We start from the raw sequence: 15079 nt of genomic DNA, 5'->3' as shown, positions 1-15079 counted from the left end.
AGAAGGAAGTACAGCAATATGCATACATATTATAAAATTACATTCTGCAAATACCCTTATATATATACAGGGCCCCACTACTATTACGGAGTGGGACACTGCACCCTTAAAGGGACACTAAACCCTACATAACTTGCTAAGACAAGTTTGTGATCACCTTTTTCTGCTTGGACATCTTCAGACTGCTACAGAATGTGTGTGCAGGTATACTAAACAGTGCCAGTGCACTGACACTACAGACAGTGCTACCCAGCTTTCCCAGGTGTCTGAATTTCAAGTTTGTCATAAGCTGGAAGGAATTCTCACTAACTAGCCAAATCTGACATCCCTCAGTGTGGGAAAGTTGGATTATAAGTCTTGTGGAGCTGTATACACTGTGCAGATAATATTACTCTTACATTGTGCAAGTAACCCAACTTTCCCAGGAGCCTGAAAGGCAAATCTGCCTACCTATAGCACTATTTAGGAGTGAGGAGGGGGATTTATCTTGGTAGAGTTAGTATTCTGCCATCTATTACAGTTCTACATAGTAGTAACCCAGTTATGGCATTATTTAGGAATGGGAAGCAGGAAGTATGCTAATAGTGTAGTCTATTACAGCTCTACATGGCCGTAACCCAGCTTTCCCAGGACCTGAAAGGCTTTGGATTTGTCACAGGGATTTATACTCAGCTTTTCCAGACTCCTGGCTAGCAAATCCTGCTAGGTGTTCTTCACTACTTGGCATAAACCAATTCATAAACAGGCTGATCTGGCACTCTGCAGTCTTCGGCTACTTTCACATCTCGGCAGGGATCAGCAAAAACGCTTCCGTTTTTGATAATACAACCGGCTGCATCCGTTATGAATGGATCCGGTTGTATTATCTTTAAAATAGCCATGACGGATGCGGAATTAAAACCATTGTAAGTCAATGGGTGACGGATCCGTTTTCTTTTATGTCCTCCGCATCCTTGTTTTCCTCCGTATACCATGCCAGACTGAAAAACGCTGCTAGCAGTGGTTTTCTGTCCGGTATGGGAAAGCAATTAAATGGAACGTAATGCATTTTGGTGCATTGTGTTCTGTTCAGTTCAGTTTTGTCTCCATTGACAACGAATGGGGACAAAAAGGAAGTGTTTTTCTCCGGTATTGAGATCCTCTGCCGGAAAAGCAGATGTGAAAAACGCAGATGCGAAACAGGCCTTAGAAAGCTGGGTAACAGTGTCCGTGGGGGCGGAGATGGGGGCATATTGGTTATATAAAATCCACACATTGCTGCCCCGGTATGCTGTGTACATCTATCATATGGTACCAGGCGAACATAATCTGTTGTCACTAGTGCAGCTCTACAATGCTGTCACCCAGCTGTGCCAGAACCCTGAATAGCAAGTTGGTCTAGCTATATGAATGGATTTATCACTACACAAGTAGGCAAATATGGAACTCAGCAGTCAGGGAAAGCTGGGTAACAACCTCTGAAGAGATGTAATGGAGGCCACACTTAGTACATATATTCTGTATACACTACGAGAGGAATATATCATTCCCACTACGACAGTTTTCTGGCATAAAAAAGTCGCAAACACAGGACAAGACAGGCAGGGTCAGAGTCGGGAGTCCAGGTACAGGTTCGGTACACGGGCAGACAATCTGAATAGTCCACCTTCACTGGTCACTAGTGAACTATGAAACCTAATGCTCAGGCACTTCTCCCTGGGGAAAGGAGCTTTAAGATGTCTAGCCGTTAGCTAGTGAAAATACAGATGTGCTGGCCCTTTAAGAACCGGTAGGTGTGCGCTTCCTGTGGAACAAGGAAAGAGGCCTAGCAGCTGAGCACAGGCTGCGACCACCAAAGGGGGAACAAGGATTTTGGAGACCAGCTCTGCCAAAGGAGGGCAGTGAAGGTAGGATAGGCAGATTGGCTGTTCAGCTGTATCTTCTATGGCTGATACTATTATGTACTACAGCAGGTACTGTAGCTAGCACTGTTACCAAATCCTAACTAAGAGATTCATTTTTAAAAAAAGCAACTCTCAATGTGTAGACAAAAATTATCCAGACTAAACTTCCTGGCTAATATGCACTAGCATCCCAGGGGGAGAGAAAGGAGATAGCAGACATGGCTGCACTGCTATTCAAGTTTATTTTTTATGGTCTGCAATTGTGATATCTGACAAAACAAGAGCAAATAACAAACACACATAAGGAGATTATGGTAGGTTTTGTTGGATGTTCTTTTTATGTTTGGATTCTGGGTTTAGTTCCCCTTTAACCCATTCATCAGCCACTGCAACAAGATAACTGTAAAGGATACAGTGTACAGTCGTGGCCAAAAGTTTTGAGAATGACACAAATATTAGTTTTCACAAAGTTTGCTGCTAAACTGCTTTTAGATCTTTGTTTCAGTTGTTTCTGTGATGTAGTGAAATATAATTACACGCACTTCATACGTTTCAAAGGCTTTTATCGACAATTACATGACATTTATGCAAAGAGTCAGTATTTGCAGTGTTGGCCCTTCTTTTTCAGGACCTCTGCAATTCGACTGGGCATGCTCTCAATCAACTTCTGGGCCAATTCCTGACTGATAGCAACCCATTCTTTCATAATCACTTCTTGGAGTTTGTCAGAATTAGTGGGATTTTTGTTTGTCCACCCGCCTCTTGAGGATTGACCACAAGTTCTCAATGGGATTAAGATCTGGGGAGTTTCCAGGCCATGGTACCATCCCATGACCCATTGTTCACTTGAATGATATATTGTTTATCAGTGCGCACCGTTGGACCTCTATGTGGGCTCAGCGGTGTTTATACGTACATATAATGTCTGGATGTGACCACGGACCCTATATGAAGTGTTTTTATACTCTGTGGGTATTTGTATCTGCAAATTTAAACCTGGATGTTTATGCACTGATTGGCGGCTTATAATAATATTTGCTGTTCTATTAACCATGTATTTATGGATTTTAAATGCGTGTAACAGCTATTGCCCAGTTGTTGCACTTTAGTGTTTCTTATTTCTCACAATATAACTCTATGAGGCAGTTAATATCTTGGATTAAATATTGGCTCCCTGACTTTAAGGTCGCCGGTTACCTTTCATCTCAGTGTAGATGTGTTTGGGAGAAGTGTTGCCACGATCCAATATGGCGTTGGTGGCGTCACCCGGGGGACTACGTGACCCGTCGGCTGGTATGGGCGGGCCGGGACTATGTCTGTTACGGCCCACCACTCCAGCCGCGTTTTAGGAGTCACGTGTCCCCCCATGCGCTTCTCAGACGTATGACGGGCGTCTGACTACAGTGAGCGCATGCGCCGCAGTTGCGGCAGCATCGAGCGGATTCTCGCAGCGAGATTATGTCGAACTCTCGCGGGACCTCGGATGTGATCGGGCAGTCACTCCTCCCTAATGCGGTATGACTGATTATGACACCTGGGATTGAGCGTTTGGTGTGCTTGGAGTGGGGCGTAGGGCTGACATTCAGCTGGGCGGCATTCTTAGCACACAGGTTTTTTATTGGTTCTAGGAGGGGGGAGGTCTGTAGGGAGGGGGGTATTTATACTTGGCTGGTGATTAGGAGCAATTATACACCCCCTGAAGAAGCGAGGCGAAACGCGCGTCGGGCTAGGAGCCATCATCTCCAATTCCTCTCTTGGTTAGTACGGGCTGCTCCACTGTCTGTTGTTGTATCTTTGTATCGCTTGTTGCGTTTGGGTCGGCACTTTAGTCACAGCGCTGTGATCACACTTTCGTGGTGACCTCCCTGCAACATCATTGCGATATTTGTATTGGTTCTGTGACATGTGGTGTTTAACATAGTTGCTTTTCTCCTGTGTGGTTACTCATACGTATTGCTACTATTCATCACATCAGTATAGACATGCAACTTTTCTATTTCAGCCCTTATGTACTATCTGTATTTATTTTTTGAGGATTGATGGTGGCTCTGTGCACTTGTCACATTATCCTCCTGCATTTTTACCACTATATGTAATCGCATTTTTGTACTACGTTATATATTTCTCTTTTAATTAATAAAGATTGATTTACTATATATGTGTGAGACTTTATAGGTTTTCTATTTATTAACACACATATTGCTTCACTTGCTAGCTTCTATATTTTTAGTTGGGCATGGACCCAAAATGTCAACGTTTTGGTCCCTGAGCCACTTAGTTATCACTTTTGCTTTATGGCACGGTGCTCCATCGTGCTGGAAAATGCATTGTTCTTCACCAAACTGTTGTTGGATTGTTGGAAGAAGTTGCTGTTGGAGGGTGTTTTGGTACCATTCTTTATTCATGGCTGTGTTTTTGGGCAAAATTGTGAGTGAGCCCACTCCCTTGGATGAGAAGCAACCCCACACATGAATGGTCTCAGGATGCTTTACTGTTGGCATGACACAGGACTGATGGTAGCGCTCACCTTTTCTTCTCCGGACAAGCCTTTTTCCAGATGCCCCAAACAATCGGAAAGAGGCTTCATCGGAGAATATGACTTTGCCCCAGTCCTCAGCAGTCCATTCACCATACTTTCTGCAGAAGATCAATCTGTCCCTGATGTTTTTTTCGGAGAGAAGTGGCTTCTTTGCTGCCCTTCTTGACATCAGGCCATCTTCCAAAAGTCTTCGCCCCACTGTGCGTGCAGATGCGCTCACACCTGCCTGCTGCCATTCCTGAGCAAGCTCTGCACTGGTGGCACTCCGATCCCGCAGCTGAATCCTCTTTAGGAGACGATCCTGACGCTTGCTGGACTTTCTTGGACGTCCTAAAGCCTTCTTAATGTAATGACGGGCGTCACGCAAAGGGAGGGAAATGGGAAGGCCCTGTCCAAGGGAGAGGGAAAGATGGTGACCCCTGACTCACCTTGCGGCTGGCACCTGACTGCCCTGACGTCCCTAGACGGGTTCCTCACCCGTACGCCGATCACGTGCCTAAACCCTGGCTTTCCCTAAGATGAGCCCTATGTAGTGAACGGGCGGTGGGATCACTAGTCCGCACAAAATGACACTAAGAGGAAAACACCAAGGAGAGGACAGACAATACAGACAAACATATAATCCCAGGTGGGCGACAACAGCAGACCACCAAGGCCCAACAGGGATCTGGAGGGTAACGTTCTGGAACAACAACCAAGGAACACAGCTACACAGCTCCAGTGGGTCAGTATAGAAGTCCAGGCAGGAAGCTCTATATCTGGCAACCAGAGAAGTGAGAGATGGGAATATAAGGAGGTTGGGATTGCTGGACAAGAAACAGCTGAGGAGGAGAAGCTACGGATCCCTGAGTGAGCCAAAAAGGATTGCAAGGCAAACCCAGAAAGCTACCATTAATAAACAGCACTGTCTTTAGACATAGAGCGCGCAGCCACCCGCTGCGACTTCCTGACTCCGGGTATAACGGAGTCAGGCGTGGCTCTTGACACCCTCGTGACAGTACCCCCCTCTCTACGAGGGGCCTCCGGACACTCAGGACTAGGTCTCTCAGGATGAGAGGCATGAAAAGCCCGAACTAACCTGTCGGCGTTTACCTCAGACGCTGGAACCCACATTCTTTCCTCGGGACCGTAACCCCTCCAATGCACCAGATATTGAAGAGAGCGGCGGACCCGACGAGAATCAACAATTTTGGATATTTGAAACTCTAGATTACCATCCACAACAACAGGAGGATGAAGCAGCGGTGATGGTTCTAGAGGTGGAACATACTTCTTGAGTAACGACTTATGGAAGACGTTATGGATTTTAAAAGTCTGAGGTAGCTCCAGGCGAAAAGCCACGGGGTTAATGATGGCTACTATTTTGTAAGGGCCAATGAACCTAGGACCCAGTTTCCAAGAGGGAACCTTTAATTTAATATTCCTAGTAGACAACCACACATAGTCATTCACTCCTAGGTCCAGACCTGGCGACCATCTCTTATCAGCCATGCATTTATATTTACCTCCCATATTTTTCAAATTAGATTGCACTTTCTGCCATACAGAAGAAAGAGATGACGAAAACCGTTCCTCTTCGGGAACCCCAGAAGACGGGGGGTCTTCTGGGGTTCCCGAAGAGGAACGGTTTTCGTCATCTCTTTCTTCTGTATGGCAGAAAGTGCAAGCTAATTTGAAAAATATGGGAGGTAAATATAAATGCATGGCTGATAAGAGATGGTCGCCAGGTCTGGACCTAGGAGTGAATGACTATGTGTGGTTGTCTACTAGGAATATTAAATTAAAGGTTCCCTCTTGGAAACTGGGTCCTAGGTTCATTGGCCCTTACAAAATAGTAGAATTGGGGATGAAAACCATATGCACCAAGAAATGGTGACTTGCCAGTAGATTCCTGACGGCGATTATTTATGGCAAACTCAGCTAACGGTAAATATGATGACCACACCTCTTGGTTTTCAGACACAAAACATCTTAGATATGTCTCAAGGTTTTGGTTGGTACGCTCAGTCTGTCCATTCGACTGAGGATGGAAAGCTGAGGAAAAGGACAAGTGTACCCCCAAACGGGAACAAAAAGCTTTCCAAAATTTAGAAATAAACTGGGTTCCCCGATCCGAAACAACATCGGAAGGGACCCCGTGAAGCTTCACGATTTCACTGATGAATACCTGCGCAAGAGTCTTAGCATTAGGTAGTGCGGGTAACGCAATGAAGTGTACCATTTTGCTAAACCTGTCCACTACTACCAAGATAACTGTTTTATCCGCAGACAAAGGTAAGTCAGTGATAAAATCCATTGACAGATGTGTCCATGGCCTATTGGGAATGACAAGTGGCAATAAAGACCCTGCAGGACGTGTATGAGAGACTTTCGCGCGCGCACGAGTCGAACAGGAAGACACAAAATCCATTACATCCTGACGCAACCTTGGCCACCAAAAACGACGAGACAATAGCTCCAAGGTTGCTTTACTACCCGGGTGCCCAGCAAGTGCCGAATTATGATGTTCCTTTAATAATTTGAGACGCAGGTTTAACGGTACAAACAATTTCTCTGAGGGGCAAGAGACCGGGGTGTCCCCCTGGGCCTCTAACACCTTCCCCTCCAGAACAGAGTGTACCGCAGAGACAACCACTCCTCTTTGTAGAATGGGTACCGGATCACCCACATTACGCCCTCCAGGGAAACAACGAGATAGTGCATCAGCCTTGGTATTTTTTGCCCCAGGATGATAGGTAATAACAAAGTTAAACCTGGTAAAAAATAGCGACCACCTAGCTTGTCTAGGGGTGAGACGCTTAGCTGATTCGAGGTACAGAAGGTTTTTGTGGTCCGTAATCACAGTGACGGGGTGGATTGCCCCCTCTAAAAAGTGAGCCATTCTTCAAACGCTAGTTTAATAGCTAATAGTTCCCTATTGCCAATATCATAGTTCTTCTCTGCTGCAGATAGTTTTTTAGAAAAGAACGCACAAGGACGCCATTTGCCAGGAGACGGACCCTGAGACAGCACAGCCCCCACTCCCACCTCTGACGCATCAACTTCAACAATAAAAGGCTGGGAGACATCCGGTTGGATTAGTACAGGTGCCGAGGTAAACCTCTCATTTAGAGAGGAAAAAGCAATTTTAGCGGCGTCAGACCATTTAGAAAAATCAGTCCCCTTCCTAGTCATGTCAGTAAGTGGTTTTACAATCACCGAATAATTTTTAATGAACTTTCTATAGAAATTTGCAAAGCCCAAGAACCGTTGCAGTGCTTTGAGGTTCTCAGGAAGATCCCAATCTAAAATTGCCTGGACCTTCCTAGGATCCATACGGAAACCTGAAGCAGATAATAAATAACCTAGGAACTGTATTTCCTGAACGGCGAAGAGACACTTTTCAATTTTAGCATATAATTTATTCGTCCGTAGGACCTGCAGTACCTGTCTGACATGCACCTCATGTGTTTTCAGATCAGACGAATAAATTAAAATATCATCTAGGTATATCACCACAAACCTGCCGATAAGATGACTAAAAATGTCATTAACGAAATGTTGGAAGACAGCAGGAGCATTGGTCAGACCGAAAGGCATGACTAGATTTTCATAATGCCCCTCAGGGGTGTTAAAAGCTGTCTTCCACTCATCCCCTTCCTTGATACGAATCAGATTGTAGGCCCCCCTAAGATCAAGTTTGGAGAACCACCTAGCACCCGCAATCTGATTAAACAGGTCAGGAATGAGAGGAAGAGGGTATGGGTCTCGGATGGTTATCCGGTTTAGTTCGCGGAAATCTAGGCAAGGACGCAGGCCCCCATCTTTCTTTTTAACGAAGAAAAACCATGCAGCCACGGGTGAAGAAGAGGGTCTGATGTGTCCCTTACCCAAGCTCTCGGAGATATAATCTTTCATGGCTTGTCTCTCCGGACCCAAAAGATTATATAACCTGGTCTTGGGTAATTTTGCACCGGGAATAAGGTTAACCGGGCAATTATAAGGACGGTGAGGTGGTAACTTCTGGCAACCCTTTTCAGAAAAAACGTCCTCAAAGTCCGAAACAAATGTAGGTAGGGTAGCTATGGAGGCGATTAAGCAATTGCTATTTAAGCAATTTTCTCTGCAATGCTCACTCCCCTCCAATATCTCCCTGGCCTGCCAATCCACCACTGGATTGTGCGCTACCAACCAGGGAAGACCCAACACCACAGGAGTGGGAAGTCCCTCCAGAACATAACATGAAAGCCACTCGTTATGGTGGTACCCTACCCCAAGGTGTAAGTTATGGACAATGTGAGTGAGGTTTCTCTGAGACAGAGGAGCAGAATCAATAGCGAATATGGGAATAGGTCTCTGTAGCGTACAGAGAGACAAACCCATAGTGTGGGCAAAATGGGCATCTATCAAATTTACTCCTGCTCCACTGTCTAGAAAAAAAGAAATAGTCTCCGTCTTAACACCAAAAACAACAACCGCTGGCAACACAAATTGCGATGTTCGTATGGAGGAAACGTATACCCCCCGGCTGACATCCTCCACACAGCCTGGGGTTAGTAGTTTTCCGACAGTCTTTTGTTTTTGAGAAAGGAAGGACAGACATTAATAAAATGACCCCTCTCCCCACAGAATAAACAAACCCCACGCCTACGGCGAGCCTCAGGAGGACGGACCTGACGAGTAGTTCCTCCTAGCTGCATAGGCTCGTCTAAGTCCGTACAGACTAACTGCTGCTTGAGAGGGGTTACCAGTTGCTCCGGATTTTTCAATCTGTCCCTAAGACGTCTATCTATCCTGATAGAAAGGGACATAACCGCATCAAGGGAAAAGGGAGTCTCATACAGCGCAAGCGCATCCTTAATCCTTTCGGATAACCTAGAGCAGAACTGACTCCTGAGAGCCGGGTCGTTCCACTGGGTATCCGTAGCCCACCTACGGAACTCTGAGCAATACTCCTCTGCTGGCCGCTCTCCCTGTAGGAGTCTCCGTAACTTTGATTCAGCCAGTGCGAATCGGTCAGGATCATCATATATGAGACTCAAGGCCCCAAAAAATTCATCCACTGACCGGAGAGCCTGGGAATCAGTGGGTAAAGAGAACGCCCAGGATTACGGGTCCCCCTGAAGCAGGGAAATAACAACCCCCACCCGCTGTTTTTCATTACCAGAGGAGTAAGGGCGCAGTTTGAAATATAATTTACAGGCCTCACGGAACGTCACAAATTTGTCCCTTCCCCCAGAAAATCTGTCAGGAAGAGCAACCTTGGGTTCCGCAACAACCTGGTTACCTGTAGCAACCGCTGGGCTTGCGGTCTGTAGCAATTGCTGCTGTTGCTGGAGGACCGACACCTTCAATCCTGCCACCTCCAAAGACAGGCCTTGAAGTTGCTTTGACAAAGCAGCAATTGGATCCATACTGGATTCTAAGTAGGTAGAAAGAAAAAGTTTTTTTTTTTTTTACCTACACAAAATAAGGGCCAGATATAATGTAATGACCGGCGTCACGCAAAGGGAGGGAAATGGGAAGGCCCTGTCCAAGGGAGAGGGAAAGATGGTGACCCCTGACTCACCTTGCGGCTGGCACCTGACTGCCCTGACGTCCCTAGACGGGTTCCTCACCCGTACGCCGATCACGTGCCTAAACCCTGGCTTTCCCTAAGATGAGCCCTATGTGGGATCACTAGTCCGCCCCACTGACACTAAGAGGAAAACACCAAGGAGAGGACAGACAATACAGACAAACATATAATCCCAGGTGGGCGACAACAGCAGACCACCAAGGCCCAACAGGGATCCGGAGGGTAACGTTCTGGAACAACAACCAAGGAACACAGCTACACAGCTCCAGTGGGTCAGTATAGAAGTCCAGGCAGGAAGCTCTATATCTGGCAACCAGAGAAGTGAGAGATGGGAATATAAGGAGGTTGGGATTGCTGGACAAGAAACAGCTGAGGAGGAGAAGCTACGGATCCCTGAGTGAGCCAAAAAGGATTGCAAGGCAAACCCAGAAAGCTACCATTAATAAACAGCACTGTCTTTAGACATAGAGCGCGCAGCCACCCGCTGCGACTTCCTGAACTCGGGTATAACGGAGTCAGGCGTGGCTCTTGACACCCTCGTGACACTTAACAAGAATTGAACCTCTTTCCTTGAAGTTCTTGATCCTATAAGTTGTTGATTGAGGTGCAATCTTAGTAGCCACAATATCCTTGCCTGTGAAGCCATTTTTATGCAACGCAATGATGGCTGCACGTGTTTCTTTGCAGGTCACCATGGTTAACAATGTAAGAACAATGATTTCAAGCATCACCCTCCTTTTAACATGTCAAGTCTGCCATTTTAACCCAATCAGCCTGACATAATGATCTCCAGCCTTGTGCTCGTCAACATTCTCACCTGAGTTAACAAGACGATTACTGAAATGATCTCAGCAGGTCCTTTAATGACAGCAATGAAATGCAGTGGAAAGTTTTTTTTGGGATTAAGTTAATTTTCATGGCAAAGAAGGACTATGCAATTCTTCATAACATTCTGGAGTATATGCAAATTGCTATTATAAAAACTTAAGCAGCAACTTTTCCAATTTCCAATATTTATGTAATTCTCAAAACTTTTGGCCACGACTGTATATGTAGGAGGTGGTCCACTGAGTTCAATGCTAGCTGTATAAATCGCTATGCAGTGACCTCCTCCTAGTGGTGGCTATGCCCAACCAGAATTATATAATTTATGAAGTCAGAAAAAATAGCTCTCAGATATTATATAAAATAAATCAGCACAAAATGTGGACCAAAAAATGGGATAAAGAATATATTTGTCTAAGCTTTGAGCGGGGAGTGGTGTCCATTCCGGGTTTATCTATAGGGTCCCTATAATTTCTGTGTACGCCCCTTATATTGTTAAACAGAACAAGAGAACACCATTCTGTATAAGTGGCTATAATACTATCATACTGTTGTAGTGATTCATTTAGCTTTACTACGTTCATAAGGCCAAATAAAGGGCAAGGATGGCTCCTGGCTCGGTTATACTGTAGATTCTGTCCACGGAAGCTTCTCTGCTGCTGTAACAAGGTTTACTAATTGACTGCTCTCCTGCACATTATACAGATGTAGCTCCAGGGTCCTCGTCTCATCACTTAATCTCAGACTTGGACACAGTCCTCTCACTTCTGTATTACTCTTCCCATTAGGGAATTATATTTCATGGAGTCTGTTATGAGTCTGTGTGCGTACAAAATAATGTCTTGAATGAGGCAGAAAAGTAAGGTCGAGAGGAGGGGGACGTGGAAATTTGGAAATGAATACGACCAATATGTTTATAGTATGCGGCAGGTTAATATATGTATATCTGCTCCCTTGCAATTTATTTTTAAGGGGCAGTACACATTTCATTTTTATTACTAGTGTTTATTAGGTACTTTGCCAATTTTAACCATTGTATTATGGTGACTGGTAAACTACTGGAGTGGGTGTATACCTCATCCAGAATGCTTAGATGGGTAAGGTAAAAGAATACAGGAAAGCTGGGTTGCTTCAGAAAAGTGTAGTTTGCTGAGGCACTTTGTTTACATTGTATTATAGACTGATGTTTTATGGAATGGTAGATAAGTGTTGGTAGTGAGACTTGCCATCAGGGCCGATCCTACACGGGGTGCAGTGGGTGCCCCGCACCCCAGCGCTGCGGCCCTGGTGACAAGTGGGGGCGGCCGCGGCCGGCGGCAGGGCAGAGCAGGAGATGAGCGCCTCCATTGCGGAAGCGCTCATCTCCATAGTCATCTGTATTGCCGTCCTCAGGACGGCAATACAGATGCCTGTCTGTGCTGCGGCAGAGGAGGGAGAGGTGTGTCCCCTCCTGTTCCTCTGATAGGCTGCCGGCTTAGTGCTGGCAGCCTATCAGAGGCCGGTGATGGCGCGATGACGTCATCGCGTCGCCTGAGCCGTATAGCGAGGGACACAGACGGAAGAGGTGGCCTGCATCGCATCGCATTGCTGGAGGTAAGTATAAGTGTATTATTTTTTTTTATTTTTTTATATAGGTACAATACTGGGCTGGCACATGATAAGGGGGGCTACTGGGCTGGCACATAAGGGGGGCTACTGGGCTGGCACATAAGGGGGGACTACTGGGCTGGGCTGGCACATGATAAGGGGGGCTACTGGGCTGGCACATGATAAGGGGGGACTACTGGGCTGGCACATGATAAGGGGGGACTACTGGGCTGGCACATGATAAGGGGGGACTACTGGGCTGGCACATGATAAGGGGGGCTACTGGCACATGATATGGGGGGCTACTGGCACATGATATGGGGGCACTCTGGCTACTGGCACATGATATGGGGGCACTCTGGCTACTGGCACATGATAATGGGGGGGATCTGGCTACTGGCACATGATATGGGGGGGGGGGGGCTCTGGCTACTGGCACATGATAAGGGGGGGGGGCTCTGGCTACTGGCACATGATATGGGGGGCTACTGGCACATGATAAGGGGGGCTACTGGCACATGATAAGGGGGCTACTGGCACATGATAAGGGGGGCTACTGGCACATGATAAGGGGGGCTACTGGCACATAGGGGGGCTACTGGCACATAAGGGGGGCTACTGGCACATGATATGGGGGGCTCTGGCTACTGGCACATGATATGGGGGGGCTCTGGCTACTGGCACATGATGGTGGGGGGGCTCTTATTTCTGGCACATGATTGGGGGCACTCTGGCTACTGGCACATGATATGGGGGGCTCTGGCTACTGACACATGATATGGGGGGGCTCTGGCTACTGACACATGATATGGGGGGGCTCTGGCTACTGGCACATGATGGTGGGGGGGGGGGGGGCTCTGGCTACTGGCACATGATATGGGGGGGGCTCTGGCTACTGGCACATGATATGGGGGGTTACTGGCACATGATAAGGGGGGCTACTGGCACATGATAAGGAGAGCTACTGGCACATAGGGGGGCTACTGGCACATAAGGGGGGCTACTGGCACATGATATGGGGGGGCTCTGGCTACTGGCATATGATATGGGGGGCTCTGGCTACTGGCACATGATGGTGGGGGGGCTCTTATTTCTGGCACATGATTGGGGGCACTCTGGCTACTGGCACATGATATGGGGGGCTCTGGCTACTGACACATGATATGGGGGGGCTCTGGCTACTGACATGATATGGGGGGGCTCTGGCTACTGGCACATGATGGTGGGGGGGCTCTTATTACTGGCACATGATTGGGGGCATCTATGGGGGCACATCTTACTGCAGATTATTGGGGGGCACTATAGGGGCATCTACTGAGGCTAAAAAAGAAGATATTTTATATGGGGGCTCTGTATAGGGGCATTTTATACTGGGACACATTATGGTGGGTACTATGGGGAAGGGGGAGGCACTATGGGGGTCATCTACGGGGGCACTGAGAAGGGGTATTTTATATTGGCACATTATGGGAACATTAGCTCAACTGGGGGCATTACAAATGTTTTGCATATTATAAGGAGAATTATTACTACTGGGGGGGCATTATGGTGGGCTTTATTACTCCCCCATGGTATGACCCCCTAGTAGCAGCACCAGCCTCTCCCTGCTCTGCTATCCCTCTGCCCTTTCTCCAAATCCTTATTATGAAATCTTTCTCATTAGGTTAAAGCACAACATCAGCTCCGCCGAGCCCCCGGCCAAAGTGTTGAAGTGGCGTCCGAGATCCCCAAGGGCCAAGTCAAGTAACTGTAAGTTTTTATGGGGGTTCTACAAAAGAGCTATCGTGGGGCAAAGTTCATATTCGTGTTTACACACGTGTTTTAAAATGAATGCTTTCTCCTATTATAAACAAGTAAATAATGACGCAATGCTGTGGGGCTGGTGTGCAACTTTTTCCTGGGCTGGTTTTTATCCCCAGTCCGGCCCTGGCCGGGACTTTTTTTTTTTTGACTTTTTTTTTTTTTTAAGCCGAGCAGCCGAGCCGCCGATTCGTGGGGCTGAAGTTGTTGCCATAGAAACATTGTAAAGGGGAGGAGTTAGTAAGATAACCACGCCCATGTGGGGGCGCCAGAAATATTTCTGCACCCAGGCGCCTGTGACCCTAGGATCGGCCCTGCTTGCCATTCCCTCCCCACTCCAGTACAACACTTTTCCAGGTATAGCTGCTGGGCTCCTTACTGGGGGAATAAATACAGGGCTGAAAGGCTCAACCAGTGTCAGTGCCTGGAAGCTGCATGAGCTGTGGGCTGTGCAAAGCCTGATTTTCGAATTAGGCCATTTTCATGGATAAATTTAATTTGATGTTTGATATTTCTTCCTATATAACTGTTAGTTTCAGATTTTCATACACTGGTGCATGATTTTTATCTTGCTTTATAATGTTTGATACAGAACCCTTTCTGCTGCTAAATTCTATTCTCATTACAGTGATTTAGAGATTGCCGGTCAACTGAACAAATATGTCATCCATCAAGCATCTGGTGTGTGCAGTCATCCAGTTCTTAAGAGAGCAGAGTCAGAGGGATGCTTACACGTCAGATGAGCAAGAAAGTTTGGAAGGTAAATAATTAACACAGTCAATATTCGGAGAAGAGCATGCAAGATGTCATAAAGCTAAAGCTCTCGGCTAAGTACAATACTTGATCTTAATGGATTTCCTGAAAGGTTCATACATTAATCAGCACTTT

General features: G+C 46.6%; 1 protein-coding gene across 4 annotated transcripts in view; it reads left to right on the top strand.

The window, feature by feature from the left end:
• SGTB (small glutamine rich tetratricopeptide repeat co-chaperone beta) overlaps positions 1 to 15079 on the top strand; it is an 85845-nt gene that overhangs the window by 4182 nt on the left and 66584 nt on the right. For 3 of the 4 annotated variants that reach the window (XM_040421344.1, XM_040421348.1, XM_040421347.1), the window contains exon 2: positions 14820 to 14951. In XM_040421344.1, coding sequence (XP_040277278.1) covers positions 14852 to 14951 — 100 coding nt within the window. In that variant the 5' untranslated portion in view covers positions 14820 to 14851. Of the gene's footprint in view, positions 1 to 1832; positions 1887 to 14819; positions 14952 to 15079 lie in introns of those variants that run through there. The other variant, XM_040421346.1, reaches the window with a different exon arrangement.

Source organism: Bufo bufo, chromosome 2, assembly GCF_905171765.1.
Source record: "Bufo bufo chromosome 2, aBufBuf1.1, whole genome shotgun sequence".
NCBI lineage: Eukaryota > Metazoa > Chordata > Amphibia > Anura > Bufonidae > Bufo > Bufo bufo.
This window is presented reverse-complemented; position numbering and strand designations above follow the sequence as displayed.